Here is a 25,183-nt window from a genome sequence, read left to right on the forward strand (position 1 = left end):
AAATGAGAGAGAACTTTGAGATAATTTTGTCCATTTATTTAATTTGAATTATTATTTAAATTGAAGTCCAGAGAAGGTTGTGTCACATGACCAAGATGGCAAGAGCAAGTTAATGGAAGCACCACGTTGTTAAGTACTGAATCAATACTACATTACTCTTTGCTATATGCACATATGTCTTCATAAATATAGATGTTTAATAACTAAGTGTGCTGCTAGATAGAATTGGAACTGGAATCAAAAAGACTCATCTTTCTGACTTCAAATCTGGCTTTCCATATTTATTGACTATGTGACCCTGTACAAATCATTTAAACCTGTTTTCCTCAGTTTCCACAGCTGTAAAATGAGATGAAGAAGGAAATAGCAAACCATTTTAGAATCTCTTCTTTAAAAATCCCCAAATAAAGTGAGAATCAGATATGAATCAACAATAACAAAAAAAGAATATCTAAGAACATTGCATTTCATATGGTATGAGATGTTAATCAAAGGCCAAAACAGAAGTAATTCATTATAAGATCTATTTAAAAGATGATGTTAGAGTCATGAAGGGGGCAGAAAGAAAAGATAGATGACAGAAAACCATGTATTATTAATTTTGTGAGTCTCATAAAATATAATATAGAATATAGAAAAATAGAATATAGCAAAAATTCAAAAATAGAAACTCTCATCAAGTTACAAGCACATATAAAAGAAGAGAATACATATTATTATATATTTTATACAGTATATAGCTATTCCTTGATATAGAGTTCTGCTTATTCCACCCAGAAAAGCTTAGGGATTTTTTTAAATAACAAAATTACGTACTTTATTGAGTTCAATCACATACCTCTTTGTGAGTTCCAAGATCAATGTATCCACATATTGGGTGAAAGGCTCCAGTCCCACATACATAAACATGAGTTCGGTTGTAAGATTGAAGCACTCGGATGAAATTTGCACATTCTGTCTATTGGGCATAAAAAAGAAAAGAATTAACACAAAAACATATAATGAGAAATGTCCTTCTCATCAACTGTTCCGAAGATACTTCTAAAAATAAATGTATTTGTAATCTAATAAATGCTGTGAAACAATAAGAAATATCTATGTTTCCAGTATTTGCAATCATTATATTATATCAAAATTCACAAAAGACATAAACTATTGAGTGTTAACATAGGAAACAAGTATGTAAACAATTGTTTATGTAATTGAAGGCATGTAATAGATTAAAAAAAAAAAAGAAATTGATAGATTAACAAAAAAAAAAAAAAAAAACTGTTCACTATAAAATCCCACTTAAGTGAGGCCTTTAGAATCCTACCATGATAACAAAATAGCTTTTTTCAAATAACATGAAGATACATTGCCAGTATAAATGGCCAAAAGTAAAACAAAGAAAAAAATAGGTAATTTTGAACAGCTAAGTGAACAGACAGTCTTTGGGAGGTAGAAAGCATCAGAGTTCAGAATGAGAAGGCAGGTCTGGGTCAGAGATGCAACTAAAACCCAAGACTTCCTACCTTTAAAGCTATGCTTCTAAGCAACATACAATGCTGCTTTTGTTAATTATCTTAGTGAAGTTTTTCCTCCCATGGCGACATATTTTTAATTTTATAATCCAGGCCAAAGATGAAACAAAATTAATTTTGAACTTTAAGGAAATTATACAGTGGGGTTCTGACTTCAGAACTTTCTGATTTTATGCAAATGTTTGAATTTTATATCATAGAATTCTAATGTTTAGTTAAGTACAGTTACCTATATTTGCTTTCAAGAAAGTAGGTTTAGTTCTACCTTTCACAATACCTGTCTTAATAAATGTTGTTGATTGATTTAAGAAATCCGTGAAGAGGAAGACAACCCAGAGCTGGATTCAGCCTTTGCTTCCAACATTTTCTCCCACCATTTCATAACATAAAACGTCCTCTTCATCCAGTCTAGAAAACTGACTGTCTAGTGGTCCTTTGGGTGGTCCAGAAATCCTTGGCACTCTTACAATACAACTTTGCAAGGTCAAAACTATTTTCATAATAACACTGTGGCATTTTCATTTCTAATATAGTACATACTGGTACTGCATTAACCCCAAAAAACAAAATCTTGGTGAAAGATAGGGCTCCTCATTAATTTTTAAGTATATAAAAGGGGTCCTGAGACCAAAAAGTTTGAGAACTGTTGTGCTAAAAAAAAAAAAAAAATCAGTACCTCTTGCCTTTGCCCCTTTGCTCATGTTGCTGTACTTTGAAAAATATCTTGCTCTTCCCTTCTCTTTAACACATTACTTGTCTCCTGAGACCCCCACTTTGAATCCCAACTCTTCTGAAATCCTTCCTGACCACTAACTGGCTTCACTTTCTCCCTTTTATAAGATTTACTGACTCTGTTATTCATGTATTTAAATATTACAGAGGCTCTTGAAAGGCAGAAGAGACTCCAAGTTTATTGAAATTAACTTCCATATTTTACTTACGGAGATTTTAGGCAAGTCACACATATAGAAGGCAATGAAAACAACATTGTGGGGGGGGGGAAACTTGATCTTAAAATCAAAAGACTTAAGTTTGATTCCCATATTGGAGAATATTCCTTGTTAAATCTCATTTCAGATTCTTAGCAGCTTTGTGGTACTGTGTAAGTTATTTATCTTCTCTCAGACGGTTTCCTCATATGTAAAACTGGGTTAATTGAGAACCTACTTCAGAAGATTGTTGTAAGAACAAAGTGAGATAATATTTATAATCCTAAATCCCTTAGCCTTAATTCTTTGGGATAACCTATATAAATATCATCTACTATTATAGACTATTAATTAGTTGTGTGTTAAGTCTTTGTTTTTTGTTTGTTTCAATTTTCTCATCTGTTAAATGGCCACAGAAATAATATGAGGATGTTATGAAGAAAGTATTTGTAAAAGTTTTTAAAATGTATGTTAATTTCTGCCCAAACTGAGATTAGAACCAAGTTGCTTATCTCTCAGTGTAGTCTTTGTTTCTCCACAGAGTATTTTCTCCACATTAGCCTATGGTTTTAGAAAGAGACATATAGAAAGAGGACAGCTAGGTGCATAAAGTGAAAGGGTTAGTTGGAGTCAGGAAAATCTGAGTTCATCTATGACCTCAGATGCTTACTAGCTGTGTGTGCCTAGGCATATCATTTAATACCATATGCCTCAGTTTCCTCATTTGTAAAATGAGATGGAGAAGGAAATGGCAACTACCCCAGTATCTCTGCCAAGAAAACCCCATAAGGGGTTACAGGAGAGTCAGGCGTGACTGGAAAACAACTTCACAACAACTATTGGGAGAGACAGCATTGATCAGTGGGAAAAGCTTGCTGTTTACTACCTGTGTGACTTTGTACAAGTTAGCCTCCCTAGATCTCAGTTTCCTCATCTCTAAAAAGAGCTAATTGGATTAGATGGTCTCTAACATCCAGTTAGAAAGTTTGACCCTAAGGATTTAGGCTAGATCACAACCTTTAGAAATTTATCATTTAATCTTTTTCATGTGTATTTTTTCCCAAACTAGACCATAAAATTTTTTACAGTTTACCCTTCTTTGTATTCCCAATAGTGCTTTACATCATATTATCATTGGTAATAGATATTTGTTGGCTGAACGAAGGAATTAATTATAAGATTTGACAATTTCTTGTCTTAAACCAAGTTTCCAAATTTCTTAGACATCTGGAAAATCTAATTAAATTGTTGAAGGTTGTTGTTTAGTCTGTATTGTTTCTATCCTATTATATCCATATATGCTTCTTTACATAGTCATTATCTTAACAATTCATCCTTTTCTAATTTTCCTATTCCTAAGAATTGATACATCTTTGCCCTTCAGAATATCCTTTTGTGAATCATATTCCTTTCTGTTTATTTGTTAAAAGCAATAGCTTGCCCTCCAGGACTTTGGGGTCTGCTGGGTCTCTTGCTTTCCAAAAAGAATGACCACAAGTGACTGGTCCCTTGTATAAAGTACAAAGTTTCTCAGTGCCCTTTCTGTCTGTAATTTCTTAAAGACACTATTGCCTCTAAATGAATAACTCTTTTGAAGTCCATCTTGATCCTAACCTTGTTTGTGACCCATTTGCAACTTCTAGGCTTTATGTTTTAACTTATTTAACTCCTTCTCTGGTTTAGTCCTTGATTTTTATCTTTCACTATTTTCCCTTACTAACTATCATGAAGGTTTTGAAGATGCTAAACAATGAGATTTATAGACAAGAGTAAAGATAAAATATTGATTAAAAAATCCACTAATATTCAAACACTTGCTTCTGTATGAATATAACATTATTCAATCACTTAGATATAAATTAATCAATGGCAGCTGATTTCAATGTTTTTTGAGTCTGAATTTTATCAAATGGATTCAATAATTAGGGAATAATTATAGCTAAAATAAGAGAGAGAAATGCAATTTGGGGAGAAATAAGTTGTATTGATCAAGAAATTGATAGTGATATTTTTATTGGATCCTAAATTTAGGACTGAGACTTTAGAGATCATGTAGTCAAAAAATTTCATTTTTAAAATGAAGATATGGAGTCCACACAGGAGATGTGACTAGCATACTTAGAGTTCAGAAGACTGGGAGACAGGAAAGTTTTAACAATGAAAAGAAAAAGATAGAGAGGGTCATATAGAGTTGGAAATGACTGAACAACAAAGGAAATTTCTCATTGTAAATGCAGATTAGCACCTAAATTTCTGAATGTGAATACAGATGAGCACTCATGACCTGACAAAGAGATGCTATCAATTAGTCACAGAAAGACAAAACATGGCCCTTGCCCTCAAGGTGCTTATTTTCTAAAGACTGAGAAAACACACAAAAGTTTGCACATAAAAGATATATACATACAGTGTAAATGGAAGTTAATTTCAGTGGGGCTACACTAGGGGTGAGGATGAGAAAGACTCCCTAAAGAAAATGGAATTTGAGGTTTAGTCTTTATAGAAGCCAGGGAAGCCAAAAGATGAAGATGATGAGGGAAAGGGTTCTAGAAATTAGGGTAAGCCAGAAAAAAAGACATAAATTTGAGAGATGAAATGTTCTATTTGATGCAAGAAGACTAAAATCTTTGGTTCAAAATGTACGTAAAAGAAAACAAAGTATAAGGAATGTGGAAAAATGGGAAAATTCGAGATTGTGAAGAACTTTTAAACCAAAATAGATTTCCTTTTTGATTAAACACAGGTTTGACAATAAAAGGGAGCCACTACATTTTAATGACTATGTGGGGATGAGGAATGATGAAGAGAGGAGATGGCATGTTTAGAACTGTGCTGTAGGAAAATCACTGACAACTGAGTGAAAACAGATTGTTGTAGGGAAAAACTTGAGGAAGGAAGACCAACTAACAGGCTCTGGCAATAATTCAGATCTGTGAGGTGATTAGGGCCAACACCAAAGTGATGGCAGTAGAAAAGGACCATGTATAAGATGTTGTAAAAGTAGAAAAGATAAGACTCAGTGGTAATAGATCAGACATGTTAATGAATGTGAGTTAGTCAAAGATAAGATTGAGATTGTAGTTCTATAATTGTATGAATGAATGGCCCAAACAAAATGTTTCAGTTGGAGGTCCTTCCAAATTTACAAATTCAAAAGATCCATTATTTTATTAATACAGGTTTTTGCTATCTTTCCATAGCTTAGTATCTAAAGTTTCACAAATTGCTTTGATGAAAACAATTCATCACTTTTTGCATAGTCTTCTGATAAAAAGCTTTTCCAAATTTTGCTAGCCTCATATGAACAGAAGGACATTATATTTCATTAACTGGCTTCAAATCCCATTTGGTCTTAGTTTCTCATTTGTAAAAATAAGCTAAAGAAGGAAATAGCAAATCATCTCAGTATCTTCTCCAAGAAGACTCATAATCATTAAGATAATAATAGATACAACTTCAGAGCATTGCTGTGAAGATCAAATGATATAATAAATGTAAAGCACTTTGTAAATCTTCCAGAGATACATAAATGTTGGCTGTTATTATTATCTAGAAAATGACAATAATAATACTTTATCTATTTAAAGGCCAACTGGCCATTGGACCAGATAATCTCCTTTAGGTTAAGGTCTTCTAAATGGAAGAACCATAATTTTCTTATTTTAATACTTAGGAATTTGCTACATATCATGTTGTTATTTATTATTTCATTAAATTTCAACCTAGGACAGACATTCATAAAATACTAATTTTTAGTGATAAAATTAACTAATTTAGATCAAGGTGGCTAGTACATGGATATGGAGTTAATCTTGCATCAGACATCTCCTATCTATGTAATCAAGGGCAAATCATTTCATCTCAGTTCCATTCTCTATAAAATAAGAAAGTTGGATTAATGACCTTTCAGTTCCTTCAAATTTAAATCTAAGATCCTATGAGTTATGATCCTACAATAAGAACAACAAACAATTTCAGGGAACCTCTTTTGTGTTATTTATAAATACTATTGTTATAATTTCCAGGAATTATTTTAGAATAATATTTTATTTAGATTTTTTGACAAGGTAGAAGTAACTTATAAACAACTTTTTAGAGGCTGACTAATTTCTCATCAATGCCCACTTGATAAAGAAAAAAGAAATCATACTCACATAAGGATCTTTTCCAGCTAATTTACATAATTCCACCCTTTCCTTTGCTGCAGGCCAGTAAATCTGTAAAATATTTAAAGATATGTTAAAAGCAGAAATTCTGAAATACTAATCAATTTGCTTTGTGTGACTATACAACTGAATGCTAACATTATATTGAACTGGGTTTTAATTTTACCATCATACTTAGTATTGTTTCTAGAAGCAACCTAGTTCTGCCTTGTCTATTTATTCACTCTTTAAATTCCTCTAATAATATTTAATGATTAGCAAATATTTAGAATGTTGTATATTACATTAGGATAAGAAGAATGTCTTATAGTTTGGTATATAACTGGTGCAGAAGGGGAAAGAGAATCCTTCATCAGTTTTTTTTTCAAAGTTTACACAGAAGGAGAACATATGAGTTAGCAATATACACAATCACAACTCTCACAGATATATAAACAAATGCAAAAAGAATACTAAAAAGGGAAAAAAAGTTCACATGCAAAGGAAAACAATTGCTTAAGTCAATAAACTAGTACACAGATATTTAGAAAATATTACAAGCAAAGATTCTAAGTTTTTAATGAGTTCATAGCCTGTTTTTACTTAGGTTTCAAAGTCTTGAGTTATCCAAAAGTTTTTCATTTTGTTAGTGTTCAGCAGCTTTAAAAAAATGAGATTTTCTCAATCAAAATACTTCATTAGGTTTAAAACAGTGATCACTGTTGGGATATAAGCAAAAAGAAACTAGAAAAAGAAAATTTGGGGTATAGTTATATGTTTATACATTATATGTGAATTTTGGATTTAGTTTTTATTTAAATCTACCTGCAGGATTAGCAACAAATATATCTCAGACAATCAAATTACTTCATTAGTTTTCAAATGAATAATCATCATTGGCATATAAGCAAGAAGAAACCAGAAAAAGAAAACTTTAGGTTATATGTCTGTCTTTTATCTTAGTTTCCAACTTATTTTTGATTTATATCTCTCAGTAGGGTTTACAGCAAATAATTCTATGAGAAAAAAGAAATAATGTCCAGAGGAAATATCCTAAAGGAAAATTCAAAAGCCTGAAGCTAAAAATGATTTAAGCCTCTTCTTAGTTTATGTCATTATCCCTGTAGTGGGATTTTAGCTTTTTAAAGTTTCACAATCAAAAACAATTAAGAATAGTTCTATAGGATTCAAGGTTATTCCCTATATCAAATAAATGGTATGGAATCATTTTCCAGAGAAAATATTAGTTGAATTTAAGGCACTAATTTATACCACATTTTTGCAACCCACTAGGTTACAATCATAGTCATTGTGGTTGAATCAGCAACAAGCTCAAGAGATGAGCTAATCTCGAAAAGAGTATGTATAAATACTCAAAAATTATCATGTTAATCCAGATCTTGCCTAATCATTGCATTTGGCAGTATTAAGATGACAATATTCCAGAAAAATGACCTCCTTCCACTTTATCTCTACACACTTTCCCCAGTTTTTCTTGCTGTTTTTGGTTGGTATATTCACTGGACAGGTTTTTTTTTTTTTTTAATCCCTTTTAATATTATCTATCTTTCACCCAGGAAATAAAATCATTTCATATATCTTTTTCATTCCAATCTATTTACTAAAGGCAAGTATTAATTCCACTAGATAGACTGAAAAATAATTGAAACTAAATACATAAACTTTTCACTGATTTTACTTATAAGACTATCCAATTAATTTGACTATGTTCAACATTTTAGGTTCTGGGTTTAGTCCTAATCTAAAACAGAGAAAGCAATCACATTTCAGAAACAGGGTCAGTTTGCTAAAGGAATCTTTATTTTGATTTTCTGTGATGAATTTCTTGTTTCTATTAATAGTACAAGAAATGTCCATGTTAAGGATGGGGTGGGAATAGGCAATATCTAAAATGAAGATAGCTTACACCAGCAGTTAAAGTTAAAGATTAAATGAAAACTGATCTTAATGTCTTGGATAACTGGCAAGTGTTAGGTATAACAGTACTCTAGAAAATGTCTCCCCAGAGGAGACAACAATGATAGTAAAAGTAATCTTTCTATGAGGAACAATTTTTTTTAATTAAGAAAAAGCTAAAACACCCACAAAAATAAGCTTCTTAAAATAGTTTCTAAGTCTAATATCAAAATTTCAAGTCTAGCACAAAAGTGGCTAGATAATCTTAGGTCCCTTTTAGTTTTAAATCTATAATCCCATGATCCTAAATTTATACAAAGAATTCCCCAGGAAGTTGTGTAATAACAAAATCAGGGCCTACATTAGTTTCTTCCCTCATTAGTCATCACATTAGTAATTAATGTAGTCTACAACTTACCTCTAATTTTTCCCTGCTGGGGAATTTCCCAAAAACAAAAAAAAAATGAGGATTCACACAAAAATATACAAATATTTAATAATTGGTTTAAAAGTGAGTTTTGTGAATTTTTGTTTTAAAGTCCTGTGACAAATCACTGACTTGTAGTGGTGGCAGAAGCTTCCCCTATTCCTAACCATTTAAAAATATTCATAAAGTAGATGCTCATTAATTGGGGAATGGCTGGAGAAGTTGTGGTATATGAAATTAATGGAATATTATTGGCCTATAAAAATGATGAACAAGCTAATTTTAGAATGAAAAGATTTGTCCAAACTGATATGCTCAGAGAAACAAGCAGAATCAGGAATATATCGTATATAGCAACAGAAAGAATGTGTGGTTCAGTGATCCAAAGCAATCTAATAGACTTTGGACAGAAAATGCCATCTGCATTCAGAAAAAAAGAACTAAAGAGACTGAATGTAAACCAACACATGCTTTGTTCACTTCTTTTTTTTTTTTTTATCTCTCCCATTATTTTTCCCTTTTGCTCTGATTCATAAAGCAATGTGTGTTAAAATAAATAAATAGCCTCACTAAATAAATAAGCAAACAAACAAAACACTTATGAAATTCCAAAACTTTTTTAAAAAGAAACTATCAGGTGGTCAAAATAAAATAGTGATGAAGGGATTAATGCAATAAATTAAGAGATTGAATGCTTAAAATAACCAAACAGCTAATTGCAGAACCATTAAACACCTTTTCTCCTCTTACTACATACCATTTACCCTATTTTTCAGAATGTTCCATCTTTGGCCAGATTCAGTCAATTTAATTTTAGGTTCCATATTGTCAAGACTTAGGAAACTACATGCTTGGAATGAAAGACCTTTTTCCCCCTTTCCTCTAAATTTCATGGAATTAGGGGTGTGTTTTATTTAATCCTTGTATCCCCTCAAATGCCTAGCATAGTTTTCTTTATATAGACACATAGCAAATACTTATGGAAACCTAAGTTATCAATAAAAATTAAATATTTTGTCAGAAAAGTTTTCCTAACTTTTCATTCTGGGAACCAATATTACTTATATAAATCATCACTATTTCTGTTTGTTTATTTTAAATGAAGCAAAAATGACTTGGACATTTAAGATAAGGATTCGCTAACCTTACATAAGTGACTTTCCTTGACAATATTAACAAGTATTTTAATATAAAAACTGACTTAAAACTCACATCGTAGAAGATAATTATCTTTTTAGGCTGAAAATATTTACTTTGTTTTATGAGTTGTCATGGGTAAGGTATTTATTACCAAGTGACTAGCATATATTGACCCTCAGTCCTTTCAGTAATAAGCCAGGCTAGTCCTCAGAGCTGGCTTAGGTTCTTTTCTGGCTAGCTTAATGGAATCCTGTAGGCTTTTGTTCTGTTGGCACTGCCTCTAACACCCTAGAATGATTTCCACACCATAATGGAACATCAGGGTAGGATTTTGTGGAGGAAGGGGGGAAAATAATTGTAGTAGGGCCAAAAATGAAAAGAAAGACATTATTGATACAATGATATGTGGCTATCTGTCACTCAATTGTTAGCATGTGATTCCTGTTTTTTTTCTATCCCTCTGTGATAAGCAAAGCAGTGAAGGAAATAGAATCCACCTAGGTCAGCTTAGAGAAGAAAACAAACTATGTCTACACTTTCATAATGATTTTCCTTTTCCATAAGAAATGCACTGTGTGTATTTGTGTGTGTGTGTGTGTGTGTGTGTGTGTGTGTGTGTGTGAGAGAGAGAGAGAGAGAGAGAGAGAGAGAGAGAGAGAGAGAGAGAGAGAGAGAGAGAGAGAAGAGAGAGAACAGAGACAGAGAAAGAAAGAACATGAATCTAAAACTTCACCAATTGGAAAAGGACAAATTGCCTTATCCTATGTATTTAGTGGTCATGACATCATAGTTGCATGACATAAGGAGAAAGAGCTCTGATTCTTCAGTCAGAGGACTTTAGTTCAATTCTACCTCTGAAGTTTATTATCTATATAAACATGGACAAATTATTTAATCTAAATCACAATTGCCTCATCTTCAAAATAAGAGTCAGATTAAGTGAATACTGAGGACACTTCTAGATCTTCCTTTATGACACTATGAATAGTATGTTGACATTATCATTTTTAAAAATTACTTAATGTTCTGATGATCAGTTTTACATTGAAAAATGTTGACTTTAAAAAAATTAGAAAACTGTAAAAGCTATCTGTTTAAAGAAGTCAATCCCATTTTTTAAAAATAATAAAACATAAAATAGTATTTTTTTTCTTTTGAGTATATATCATGACTTCTTATACAAAATAGCAAAATAAAAATAATTACTTTCATCCAAATATTCCATATCAATTTCTTAGAAACTGTAACTTCATAAGTAAGCTTATGTTGTGATAGTTATGTTTATTTTGTATTTCCATGTCTATGCTCCATGTTAATTTGACTGTCCCATTGCATTTTAAATGAAGAAAGCAGATATCAAAGGAAAAATATTAATGATTTTTCAAGAAGTTATTAGTTTAATTTATAATACCACATAACTTCTATAGTAGTTATCATTTAGTAAAGAAAACAATTTTCCCAAATTTAATTATTTAAAGTTATTCTATTTAGGGAAACTTTCAAATAAAGATAAGACCATAAAAATCAAGCCAAAGAAACTCTAATTATATGTACAATTTGTTTCATTCCTGAAAAAGTAATCTAATCGAACCCACTTAACAAGTGTGAGGTCAATAGAATTTCCTCTGGAATTTGGAGATACCAACTCTTGATTTTTGTGTTGTGTTATGTGATTGTTGTTTTTGTTTTTAAATAATGTAAAGAATTACAAACTATTCAGGAAAACGAAAGAAATTCATCTTGAATTATACACACAATTATTGCTGGGTTTGATTTTTTTTTTATTGTTGTTTGTTCTTCATTCTTGAATAAACCATAACATCAGGGAGCTGATGCCATTACAAACTCGTGAACTGGATTTAAATGAGGGAGTGCTGTGCAAGGTCATCTGCCTCCCTTTCCCTTTCAGAACCATCTGGTGCAATGAATAACCAGATACAGATCAGGATGACTGGAAATGGCATGATTATTAAAAAAAAAAATCCCTTGGAGTTCAGTATTTTGAAGGTTCAAGGAAAATGAAAAAAGTTGAGGTTATGGCTAAGCTTAGTTAAGGATCTGGAAATGAGCAAATTAGAAGTTCTCTGAGCAGAGAATTATCCCAGATTTTAGAAGAGGGAAAAGAAGGAGACCTGAATGTGGCAAGAAAGCAACATGGAAATGCATGAAATTCACTAAAGGATAAAACAGACACAATACATAATTTTTCTTACAGTTAGCCTTGATGGAATATTCTTTAATTTCAATTTAAGTAGAACCCATAGAGCAATAAACAGAAACTGCTCCAACTGACAGGATAAGAATATCAGAAAGACCTTTAAGGATTTTAGAATATTAAAGGAAGCCCTCAGGGGCTTGTGAATTTTTCCTTAATAAACTGTACAATTCACAAGAGCAGGCTGCAAGTTTTATTTTACTCTTCCCCAGTGCCTAGCACAATGCTTTGCAAATAACAGGCTTTTTAGAAACATGATGAATTGAAAGGAACTCTTACTCTAGACAAATTGGTCTATTTACTGAATATTGAACCTACTAGAGGAATGTCCACTTTCAAACCTCAAGTTATTATTTTCCCATTTTCTTCCAATCTACATAATTTTTACCCATTCTAGAAAAACTAACACAATTCTCACTTCTTTCAATTTCCTGGAAAAATATTGTTCAGTTATTTTAGTTATGACTGACTCTCTATTACCCCATTTGGAGTTTTCTTGGCAAAGAGACTAAAGTGATTTGCAATTCTCTTCGCTAGCTCATTTTACAGACGAAGAAGCTGAGGCAAAAAGTGTTAAGTGACTTGCCCAGGGTCACACAGTGTCTGCCATCAAATCTGAACTCAGGTCTTCCTCACTCTAAGGCTGATTCTCCATTCATTTTGCCACCTAGTTAGCCTCTTCTGAGCTCTGCATTATTTTTTGATTCTTGTTTTGTTAATTATCTTTTAATGATGTGCCATAATCTCAAACTATAAGATCTTTGAAGGAAAAGACTATGTCTCCATTTGATATAATATAACATTGGTAATAATAATAATAATAATATATAATTCTTGTAATCCATTACATGGAAGCGCTCAAATAAATAGTAATTGGAAGGTACTAATGGAAATTCTTTTTCATCTTAAAATAAGAAAAAGAATAGATAGCTATAAGTAATGTCAGGGTTCTAAGAAGTATTTTAATTACAATGAGCAGATGGGACTCACATCACCACTTTAACTGTGAATCAGTCACATTTAAGGATCCCATTGCTTTACCTCTGTGACTATTGGAAAGCATGTGTTTGGCATTTATGTGAACAAATTAATCACTCTGAAACAAAGCAGTAAGCTGCAGCTTGAAAGTTAATTTATAATGATGTCCAAATGGTTTCAGTTTTCTTAATTTCAAGCAACTGGGAATTAAAAGAATGGCTATTATCATTTCATAATGGCTTTATACATACTGTGCAGAATTTAGTCATTTCTCATGTTGTATTCCCAGAAAAGGAGAAATTGAAAGGTTAAATAATTAGAAATAAATCTGTGCTTCATATTGCAAGCAAAGGAAGTCAGAAAGTCACTAATTATAAATGAATTTTTGCTTATAATCCACATGCAAAGTTCAATTACAGAGTATCCATGGAGCTAAACAACAAAATCAAAGGCCATCTTATGTTTCAGAATGTTTTTTGGATAGGAAAAATAAAAAGACCTTTTTATAATGAGCTGGGAGTCAAAGAAAAACAGCAATAATAACAACAAAAAGTTCTCTTAAAAATTATCTCAGGGACTTGAAGAGACTTTTAACATCGTTCTTTTTTTCTATCAATAAGTATCTTGATTTTAGGTTGATTATTTAAATAATAAGTACTTTCATAAATTGAAGACTATCAGAAAATTCTGCCAATATTTTGGACTGCATAGTAAATGATTTGGGACCTTAGTAATTACTCATCTGCATATATCTATTTATTTATCTGAATACCAATTACCTTTGGCAAAATTCAAATACATTATCTTTATGGTTTCAAGGATCTTATTTTTACATTATATCTATAAGGATTAATATAAAATTTTAAAATGATTTTGAACTGTTTTTAGCTAAATAGAATTTAAAAAGTATTTCTTTAATAAATGAGAAACCAAATATTTTGTTTTAGTAAGGTGATATGTACGTTGATTTGAGGGTAATTCATAAAAATAAAGAACTTATCTTAGAATATAAATTTGAAGTATTTGATTTCACATTAAGACAAAATACTATGGATATTGCTCACAAAAGGGTTCTCTCCTACAGCAAATTTAATTTGTCACTTCTCTGAAAGGAAATTACATTTCTACAATGGAATATGATACATTTTCTACATAAAAGGACATTTTTAAGAAGCTAAAAAAATACCATAAAGTAGCATATGTAATAAAAAATATCTTGGTTGAAATTAATGTTATGTTTAGAGATACATAATAGGTTTCAGATATAGGGAGAATTCTAGTCTTGAAATTATTGCATGCTTAATCTACTATTTGACACTACTAGCTAGTGTGAATGTGGGAAGTTATATTTTTTTTATTTGATTTCATCAAAAATCACTTTACATTACTCAAGTAGTACAAGAGCTTTCAAAATATAAGCATAAAAAAAAGAAAACTGATGATCTTTAAAAGAATTAATTTAAATTATTATGCCTGTTAAATTTTGATTCCATTACTCTGTAGTTACAGCTCTGGCTGTACTATGACCTTTAACATCTATCTTGCTACATTAATCCATACTGTGTCATTAAAAATTTATCTCATATCTTCAGCACCACAGATCTGAATCATTTGTCAATACTGAATTGCATCATAGGAAAAGTGGTTAATAAAATAATGTAAAGTTATTTTCAAATCATTTTTTCTAAATTGGAGCCTCTGTTTGATTAAATTGAAGAAGTGTTTAGGGATAATAGAAGACCGATCATTTTTAGCAGTTGGTTTAGGAAAAAAATGCATTCTTTCAAAGACTTTCAATAAAATAATTTTTTTCACCGGATCATTCTGTAAAAGAGTACTGCATCCAAAAAAATAGCCAGGTTGAAACAAAATATCATTGCTTAATTATTTTTCCAACTAAGCAATCTAGACGCCTTTTTAAATAACTAATGAACCACAGTATTTATCATAGATCATGGAATGAGAAAGGACCTTAGAATTTTTTATTCTTCTCTTTCACTTTACAAATGAGGAAACTGAGACCCCAAAGAGACTAGGAGACTTTACTACTTTGCCACTACTAATAGATAACCAGTCACAGATCTGGGAATTAAATCCAAATATTCTAGGAACAAAATCAGCCCTCTTTCTCCTGTATCATGATATATCTATATTTTAATGGACAACATAGTTCTCTTGGTGAAATATCATATCGCATGTCATGGTATCACAAATTGAATAGAGCTGGCCTACAAATTGGAACTGGTCAGTTGGAAAACAAGCTTCCTCCCTCCTCCCTATCTTCTTTCCCTTTCTCTTTCTCTCCCTTTTTCCCACCTCTCTCCTTTTTTCTCCCCTTCCTTTACTTCCTTTCTTTTTTCCTTTTCTACCTTCCCTCTTTCCTTCCCTCCCTTCCCTCTGCCCACATAGCATATTGTACTCTTAGCTAGACATTCTTAAAAGCTTCTTCTTCTTTTTTTTTTTTTTTTTTTCCTTTTGGATCTCTGAATCCTCATAAGATATCTTGGGATTCAGTGGATAGATTTATTTCTTAAGCACGATGTCTTAAACCAAAATAACTCTGATTCTCATTGATTGGGCATCTATGGGTCCCAGGACAAGTTCCATTTGGATATCATTTGGGTCCTGATTAACTGTACATAGCAATCATTTCTTTATTTCTCACTTGACCGGAGAGGGTCTTTTCCTCCCAAAATTATATATTTATTTGTTTGTTTATTTTTGAACCAAGTGAAAGAGGAGATTCCTTGCTTCAGTTGTTACCTATCCTTAATCTTTGAATGGATGCAGCCTCAGTCAGAGACCTGTTGAAGACCTTAGCTTAAAAAAGCCAATGTTTTCCATTTCATTCAGGCCCATCTTCAGTTGTCTTGATCTGTATGTGGCCACTGGATCCAGATGGCTCTGGAGAGGAAAGTGAGGCAGGTGACTTTGTACAGACTTTCCTCACTTAAATCCAATTCACTTGCATGTCATGAGCAATATATCACTGATGTCATGGCCCTCTTCAAGAAGAACAAACAACAATATCCTATCAGACAATGGAAAACTTCCTTTTCTTGATGAGGAGCAGCAGTTGATATGGATTGAAAGAGCAATTCCTGGTTCATAAAGTTCAAGGCACATATGAGGAAATCACAATAGCATTCTCTTTGCTAAAAGGGACTTTTATCACAAGAAAAGTTCTGATTGATTTTGTGACATGTTTTGGAGGGGATGGATCTTTAATAGAAAGTCAGAGGGAGGAGGGGGAAAAAGGGCAGCATCTATTCAATGATTATATGGATTGTGAGATGCTAGTATCTTTAAACTAAGGATACAGTCTGAGTTCTCATCAAGATCATCCTAAATATGCTAGAGAATCTAGAAACCTCCTTTTTGATTGCAATTATGGTTGATAGTTTGCACAATGACTATCTTTACTACAGTAATAAGACAGTCTAGGAAAGCTGAATTTTTTGTGTACTAATGATGGCTGATAAAAGCAGGGTGGGCTCCTTTTAGCATTTCCTGAAAAGGGAACTGAATATGTGATTTTTTGAGTTTACATCACTCCCATTCTGTACTCTGTTTCATTCTTAAAGCTTTAATGGTATGAACTTGCAGTGTGAGAATTTCCAGTGAAAGACTGCTCTATAATCTGGTTTTAGAGAGTTAATTGGAGCACTTAAGAGGAAGGTGAAGTGTCAGACCCAGGATTTGAATCCAGGTATTATTGATTCCAAGATTAGAACTTTTGATTTTATATAATTCTAGATAAGTCACATAACAAGTAACCCCCCACCAACTTATCTAAGACTCTATATAGACTAGGTATCAATCTGCCTGGTTAGAGTGAGTTTCTCTTACAGAGAATTTCTCATTCAAGTGAAATTATAAATCTTTTTTTTCCCATGTTCCCCACCTCTTGAAAAAAAAAGTTAAGATAATATGTGAGAAAAAATGGCAAATTAACTTTATTTTCATAGTTCAGCACATTTTATTTATCTGTCTTAAAAAGATTATTTTATAAGATTTTGAAAAAATATAAAAAACATAAGTCCAAGGCAATTTAAAGGCCTTACCTGAGCATATCCCAAGCCAAATCTGTGATACACTAAAACAAAATATTTTCATAACAAATGTAAATTCTTAATAATTAATAAAATGGCTTTTAAAAGGCTAAGGCTTTAAAAATATCCTTTAAAACACAAATATTTCAGAAAGAATAAATTTAGAAGAGATTTCTTTTGATATTTTAATGATGGGCTTAGTAAACTTTGAGTACAGCAAAGTACTCATCAAGAATTGCTTTGACTCATCAAATGTTCTTTTCAGGTATGTTTATCAATCAGAACTGAGACATTAAAATAATAGAGTAAGGGTTAAGAAAATCCCATATATTCCAGAACAAACTGAAACTGTTTTGTTATTAAAATATTCAAGCATTTGGGAAAAGGATCAAGTGACTTGTTTAAAATGACAAAACTATTAAAAATGGCTGTATTTTCAAGTGTACTCTGTAAAGAACAAGAAAATACTATCATTTAAATGGTTAAGTCAACTACTTGAATTGACTTTTTTTCCAGGATAATAAAAGGATAACTCTTCCCTAAAAAGAAAAAAACAAAATGAAAAAATAAACTACATCCCCTCAATCTGACAATCTGCTTTTACCATTTGTTATTTTTTTAATGATGGATAAAAACTAATCAGAAATAAATACTTTAATGTACTGATTTAATCTACTGAGTCATTTCAAAACTGAAATAACTTTCTAGCATATTTGATAATTTTTTAAAGTTTTCTAAGTTTTAGAAAACCTTGTTGAAATATGTAGTTCAGCATGAAACAGGAATTCATGATTATATCTACCAGAGAATTCAGACAAGAAAAAGAAATCAAAGAATGAGGAAAAACAAAACTTCTTAAACAAATGAATTATTAAGTTCCTTGATTTTGTGTCATTTTTATTTTTGTGCATAACCAAAACTTTTAACATATAAGATTTTTTTTAATTTTTAAGAATTTAATTATGTAAATGTTAAGTTTCCTTTGAACTTTGACTTTCTGTTAGTTTGTGATTCTTATCTTGAAATCAATTTACATGACCATTTTAATCATCATTTCATTAAGAAAAAGAAAAGTCATTAATTTTTGAGGAGCAAACATCAGGAGGATGGCAAATGGCCTAGTCTCCATGAGTATTAAAAACAGTATCAGAATTTGATCTCCAACAGAGAAAGTTGGCTGTATCAGGTTTTTTGTTTTCTTTTCTTTTGTTTTCTTTTGTTTTTGTTTTGTTTTTTACAACTTTGTTGTTTTACTATTGCAATCAATAGTGCTTTCAGATATTGCCTGGCCTAACTCATTTATTTTACTAGTGAGAAAACTGAAGTCCAGAAAAATTTAAGTGATTAAGTGATTTAGAACACACATCTAAGAAATGGCAGAATAAGGAATTTGAAGCCCTTATGAAGGCAATTTATACTTCCTCTGATATTTCTCTCACCCAGTAGGCGGCACTAGAACATTTATAATTCACAACTAGACAAGGAGTTAAAATACCAACACAGGTAACATAAAGTAAAATAAGTTAGTGGATATGTAGATGAAAATAAATACATGGATGGCCATACCTGCTACCAGTATGCCTGACTTTGGACAAATTTAAAATTCATATTTCAATATAAAATTAATTGTGCAGTAAATGTTTATTTAACAGAAGAATATACCATATAAGAGTTTTGTAATATTTAGCACTGTGAATAAGTTCAAAGTATAATTCATTTTACAGAAATGTAGATTGATATATACATTATATAGAAAATGCTAATTACATAAATCAAGTAAAATATACTTTAAAACTAACTGAAAATCACTTTTGTTCTTTGATAAAGAGATCTCTTCCTTTTGTAGAATGGAAGCTTTTTAAGGGCAGGTATTTTTATCCCTAAAATTTAGTGTATAATAGGTGCTTAATAAATTATTGTTGATTGTAAATCTGACTAATTTAATCAGAATTCTGTATTTATTCCTCAAAATGTAAATAATTTTTTATTTATTTTAACTTTAATACAAAAAGATAACAAAAATACCGTAGGATAATTGTTATTTAGAATTTTTAACTTCCATATAAATATAAAGAAATGCTTAGTAAAGTACATTTTAAAATATTTTAGTTCTTTTTTTAATTTTTGTTATTATTTATTGAAGCAATGGATTTGATCGCAACTGTTGGAGATCATATTCTAGCACTACTTTTAATACTCATGTGACTTTGACCACTGAATGTCTCTGGTCAACAAAAAATCCTCAATCTGAGGGGACTAAACCATTTACCATCTTCTTTCAATCTTTGTTCTTCAAAGACTAATGACTTTGATGATGATCAGAATAATTGATGCCATCCTGACAAATATATACTGATTCAACAAATATGAGACATTGATCTTCATTTTGATTATTGACCTTTTCCTAGATTGATTAGTCAAAAAGCAAATCATTAGCAAAAAAAAAAAAAACAAAAGAAAACAAGCAAACAAATAAAAAACCTCAACAACAATAACAAAAAAAACAGAATTTCTGGGAGTGAGAAGTGGAAGGTGGGAAAGGTAATAAGAATTAGCCAGAATCAGATTATTTTAATGACACTTCAGTCCAAAGAGAATAAAGGTCACACTTCAGATGCGAGTACTTTTAACATGTGGTTTCCTCACACAGAGAAAGTCTGGAACTCTACTGGAAAAGTACTGAGCCAAAGCAAACCACTCTGGGTCCAAACAGTGTACAAACACTATATCTTGGCACTTTCTACTGAAGAATACTTTTAGCACTAGATTAGTTGCATAATTCCAAAAGACATATATCTACATCAATACATGAAGTCACACTTTCTCTGATTTAGAAAGAAATCATTAAGTTATCTAATTTGTATACATAGACTTTCTATGAATCCTGAATTACATATTGAAATATTTCAGAAATCTTCAATAATGATTTTTATTCTAGATATAATAGATTTGGTCTATTAGATTATTCTACTGTGTATACACACATATACAGATACATAATTTCTAACATCTGTAGAATCCAATATTAGCACTGGAAGACTCACAGAAGAGTATGAGATATTTCTAAAGTATTCAAACTATGAAGCTATTGGATTGGAATTTATTTTAAACAATGATCTCATCATAAACACAGACAAAATGAACTTTCTCTTACATTTCTTGAAAGCATAGCACAAATCAAAAATAATGTTTTTTAAGGCCTGAAATAGTACAGAGAAATATAATTATATTCAGGTTAAGATATACTCTAGAAAACAATTATACAATTACCCAAATAAAACATCATTAGCATCTAAAACTCAGAATGGTCTAAACTAAACTTTTTATGTTTCCGATACAACTATCCTTCCTCCTAATTTCCATTTAATGCCAACACCATTCTCCCAGTATTTCCAAGTCAAGACCTATCAACTTTGACCCTTTATTTTTTCTGACATTCTACCTCTAAACAGTTGCCAGTTCCTGTCAATTCATTGACACTGATAAATACCATCTCCTCTCTTTTCCACTCTCACTGTCACCAATTTATTTGAAGCTTTCATCTGCCATCTGTAGTGTTCAGTCTTTTAAACAGTCTTTCACTTTCCAGTTCAGCTCAATTAAAATCAGCTGCCTGCTGGGTTCTAAAACAGGGACTGTATCATTTTTAATTGTTGTCTCTCTGGTACAAAGCATGGTACCTGGCACATAGGAGGCACTTAATGATGTGCTGACTGATTATAGATGACTTGATTCTCAACACTAGGGATATAAGGACTGTTATAATACTGACACTGTCTAATCGAACTTTTGCCAATTTATCCTTTACACCAAGAATCCTTTAGTTAATCAATAATTGTTTAAGTGATCGCATCACTTTCCCACTCAAAAACCTTTTGGTATTTTCTCATTGCCCATAGAGCAAAATATGAAGTCCTCAGCTTAATATTCAAAGTCCTATATTTTGGTCCCAATTTACTTTTCCAATTTTTCCACATTATTTTTCATCATGTACTACACTGCTAATCACTCCACAGTCTTATCTGGGGCTCTTCTCTCCCTGTCTAACACATCTTACAAATCACTTAACAATGCTGTGCTTCAATTTCCTCATTTGTTAGACAGAGATAAGATTATATATACAAAGCTTCTTAAATTGTGGGTTGCAACCAGTGAATGTGGGTGTCACAAAAAAATTCACAATAGTAAAATATTTCTGAACTCAATTACCAAAAATTAATTTAAAAACAAATGCATAATGAATCTGAGAAGTTTCTGGCAGTGATTGCCCATGTTATATAGTGTGATTTCACTGAAGCCTTGATTCTGAACACACAACATACATGCTTTCCACTATTGCATGCATGAACTTTCACAAAAAAACCTCTCAACTAAGATTTGAGATGGAAGTCATGTAAACATTTCTCAAGTGAAAAGGTGTTTTGAGTGGGAAAAATTTAAGAAGCCCCGATATATACTATCTATAGAACCTCACAGAATAATATTAGAAAAGTAGCTTTTAACACATAAAGTATTTTACCTAATAAATGTTGATTATGATTTTTGAATTTTTCCTTCAAGTTCCAGTTTAGATACAATAAGAACCTTCCATGATCCTGTTTTCTAGAAATAATACTTCCCTCATATCCTCTTGCCTTGAATTCATTATCACTGCTTGAAATGTTCCATACAATTATCATAGTAAAATTTGTATAATAGTCATTTCTCTGTGTATGTATATTTTTGCATATATACATATACACATATGTAAATATATGTATATACACCATGTCTATGTGTATACCCTAAAACAATTATAAGGTCCTTCAAAATAGGGACAGCAATACTTTTTATTTTTGTATTCAGTATATATAGTATGTGCTAAATAGAACTTTGCTTATTTGAATAAAATAAAAACTCTGAAAGTAATACTAACCTAAGGAAAACTATTAGCTGTTGCTCTTTATCCCTTTGGGGACTCCACTTTTTCAATTGTCTCTATTTTCTGCTATTTGACTACTGTGCTATCATCTATTTTTGATTTTCAGCTCATGCCTGCTGTTGTATTAATGGCAAATTAAGGTGTTATCTGAGTATCACTTGATTTTTCAACACTCAGGATATATTACTCAATTGATAAATGGAGAAAGAAATTAGCAAATAAATGTAAGCTATCAATTGTTATATGAAAAAAAATTCTCCAAATCAAAAATAATTAGAAAAATGTAAATTAGAAAGAACTCCGTGGTTCTACCTCACATCCATCAGATGGGTAAATCGGACAAGAAGAAAAATAATAAATATTGGAAAGACTTTTAGAAAACAGGGATAGTAACTATCTTTACTATGCTGCAAATTGGTTATACTCATTTTTAGAAATCAGCTCTATCCCCCAAATTAGTGAACTGTATTTCTTTTGATCACATAGTAACACTGTGAAGGCTAAAGCTTAAAAAAGAGCTCAAAGAAAGTTAAAAAAAAATCAATATTTACAAAAATATTTATGGCAAGTTTTTCTGTTGGTTTTATTGTTGTTGTTGTTGTTGTTGTTGTTGTTGTTTGGGGGAGCAAGAGCAAAGAATTCAAAACTAAGGAGTATTCAATATTTGAGAAATCAACAACTCAATGCTAGGTTAATGTAATAGAATATTACTTTGCCATAAGAAATGATGGAAAAAATATTTCAGAGAAACCTGGAAAGATTTAGATGAACTGAGTAAAGTGAATGGAACCAAAAAAACAAACAAAACATAGAATAACATTGTTAGGCAAACAACTTTAAGAGATTTAAGAACTCAGATCAATGCAATGACTATCTTTGATTTCAGAGGACTCAAGATAAAACATACACCTCTCATCTCAGAAAGAGATAACAGATTCAAAGGAGAGATAAAGACATATTTTTAGACACAGCTAAACCAGGAACTTATTTCGCTTCACAAATGCTTTTAGAAGACTTTTTGTCTTCTCAAATTGAGGAATAGAAGTAGTTATGGGTAAGAAAAAAAAAATCATGTTAATTGGGAATTAAAAAAAAAAACCACTATTAAAGACATTTCATGTTCAGATGCTCTCAAAATAGAAATAATGTCCTCTGGAGTAAGGTGAGCTGTGACTCCTAAGATCTGTTTGATCAAGAAACTGAATTTGGGAAGATGGATCAAATCCCACTCTCACAAGTACTGCTAGGAAGTACTCTTATGGTAAACTTCCAATAGCTTTCTGTCTAATCTAGGCACAGGTACTTAGGAAAACTAAAATCTAAGCAATACCTCTCATACAAAAACAGTTGATTGGGGAAATCCTCCTCCATGCCCTTAACATAGCCACTTCCTAATCTGCCACATGCCCTTTAACGGCTAAGGTAGGGATCTCTTAAAAGGTATGTTTGATAATCTAATTCAATGACCAGTTACTAAGCCTTGCCCCCACACTTTTATACTCATTTTGATAGAGTAAGGCAATTGCTAGTTGGGTTCTGACATGCACAGCTAATCCCCTCATATTATCTTACTCTACAAACTCACCCTTTTCCAAACTTCCTACTAATCTCGAGGGTTCTAACATTTTTCTAGTCTCCTAGGTTCACAACCTCATTGTTATTTTGTCTCTTCAATTTCTCATATAATCACAAAATTTTGTCACTTTTATATTCAAAACATCTCTCATATGTTTCTCTCTATTCATTCAGCCTAGCTCAAGCGTTATCACATCTTATTTTGGCTATTGAAATAGCCCTATATTGTCTCCAAGGGAATTTCTAAAGCAATTATTGACAATATTTTGGTCCACATTTATGGACTCATCAGATCTTTTATTTTTTTTTTCAATATCCCCAAAACAAATTCATATAGAATAGGGACTGATCAGATAGGAACTTTAGAGATTCCCATATTAACAATTACTGTGGAATGAATAATAATCATCAAATTTTCTTTGGATTGTCTTTACTCATCTCCAATTCTAGGATTTTTTTTGAGGGGAGAAAGAGTTCCAAACATAGGAAACATAAAAGAAAGAAAACTAATTTCCATGAAAACTCTAAATTTAAACCCAGAGAGAGATGCACAGAAGGTGGTATAGCAGAGTGAACAGAGAACCAGTCTTGGGATTTAAAGACTCGATTCAAATCCATCTTCTGACAGATACTGACTGATCAGTAACTGGACAAATCACTTATCCACACAGTGTTCCAGCAAATCTCTCAGACTAGGAAGAATAAATGTGTTGTAACATAACTATATAACCTTTAATCTAGGTCCACTATCCATGGTTTTATGACAATAATGGTACTTCAAAATTGAGCAGATAGGGAGAAGTGGCTTATATCTGTTTTGTAGTGAATTAGCCAAAGCATTTTCAAAAAAGCAGACTCTTATTTTTCTTCTCCAAGATTACCTAAAATTTAGGTGAATTTCCATAAAATTAATTTATCTGGAAAAAAATCTTTAGATCACGGTCAACCCATCAATAAACTTGAAGCTTCTTCAGACTGATAAGAACTACCGTGACATTTCAAAAAAGCTTTACTCCAAGGTGAGACATTAGATTATATCTTAGTAGAGACAAACAAATCAAGACAATTCAATACAATGGAACTTGCCATGGATAGAGTGAATTTTACTATTTAATAAATGTTCAATTTTATGGCTACCCTATCCACAACCTCCATTTAGAAGAGCAGTTTTTAATCTTCGTCCACAGATCCCTTGGCATATTTTGATTTTTTGATATCTAATTTCGAAAATCATATTTTGAATGCATTTTGGCAATATTTTGAATATTTTGAAATATTTTGAAAAATGCTTTTTCCATTTAATTAGTTTCAGTTGTAATCCTATGTATTTTGTTTTATGCACCTAAAACCATTATTCTGAG

The 25,183-nt window shown here is 31.4% G+C and overlaps 1 protein-coding gene across 2 annotated transcripts in view; it reads right to left on the reverse strand.

Moving 5' to 3' along the window:
* Positions 1–25,183, reverse strand: part of SEMA3D (semaphorin 3D) — a 227,111-nt gene that overhangs the window by 94,971 nt on the left and 106,957 nt on the right. For both annotated transcript variants that reach the window (XM_052000439.1, XM_052000438.1), the window contains 2 exons: positions 6,607–6,669; positions 839–958 (listed from right to left, as the gene is read on the reverse strand). In XM_052000439.1, coding sequence (XP_051856399.1) covers positions 839–958; positions 6,607–6,669 — 183 coding nt within the window. The remainder of the gene's footprint in view (positions 1–838; positions 959–6,606; positions 6,670–25,183) is intronic.

The sequence above is a fragment of the Antechinus flavipes genome, chromosome 5 (genome assembly GCF_016432865.1).
Source record: "Antechinus flavipes isolate AdamAnt ecotype Samford, QLD, Australia chromosome 5, AdamAnt_v2, whole genome shotgun sequence".
NCBI lineage: Eukaryota > Metazoa > Chordata > Mammalia > Dasyuromorphia > Dasyuridae > Antechinus > Antechinus flavipes.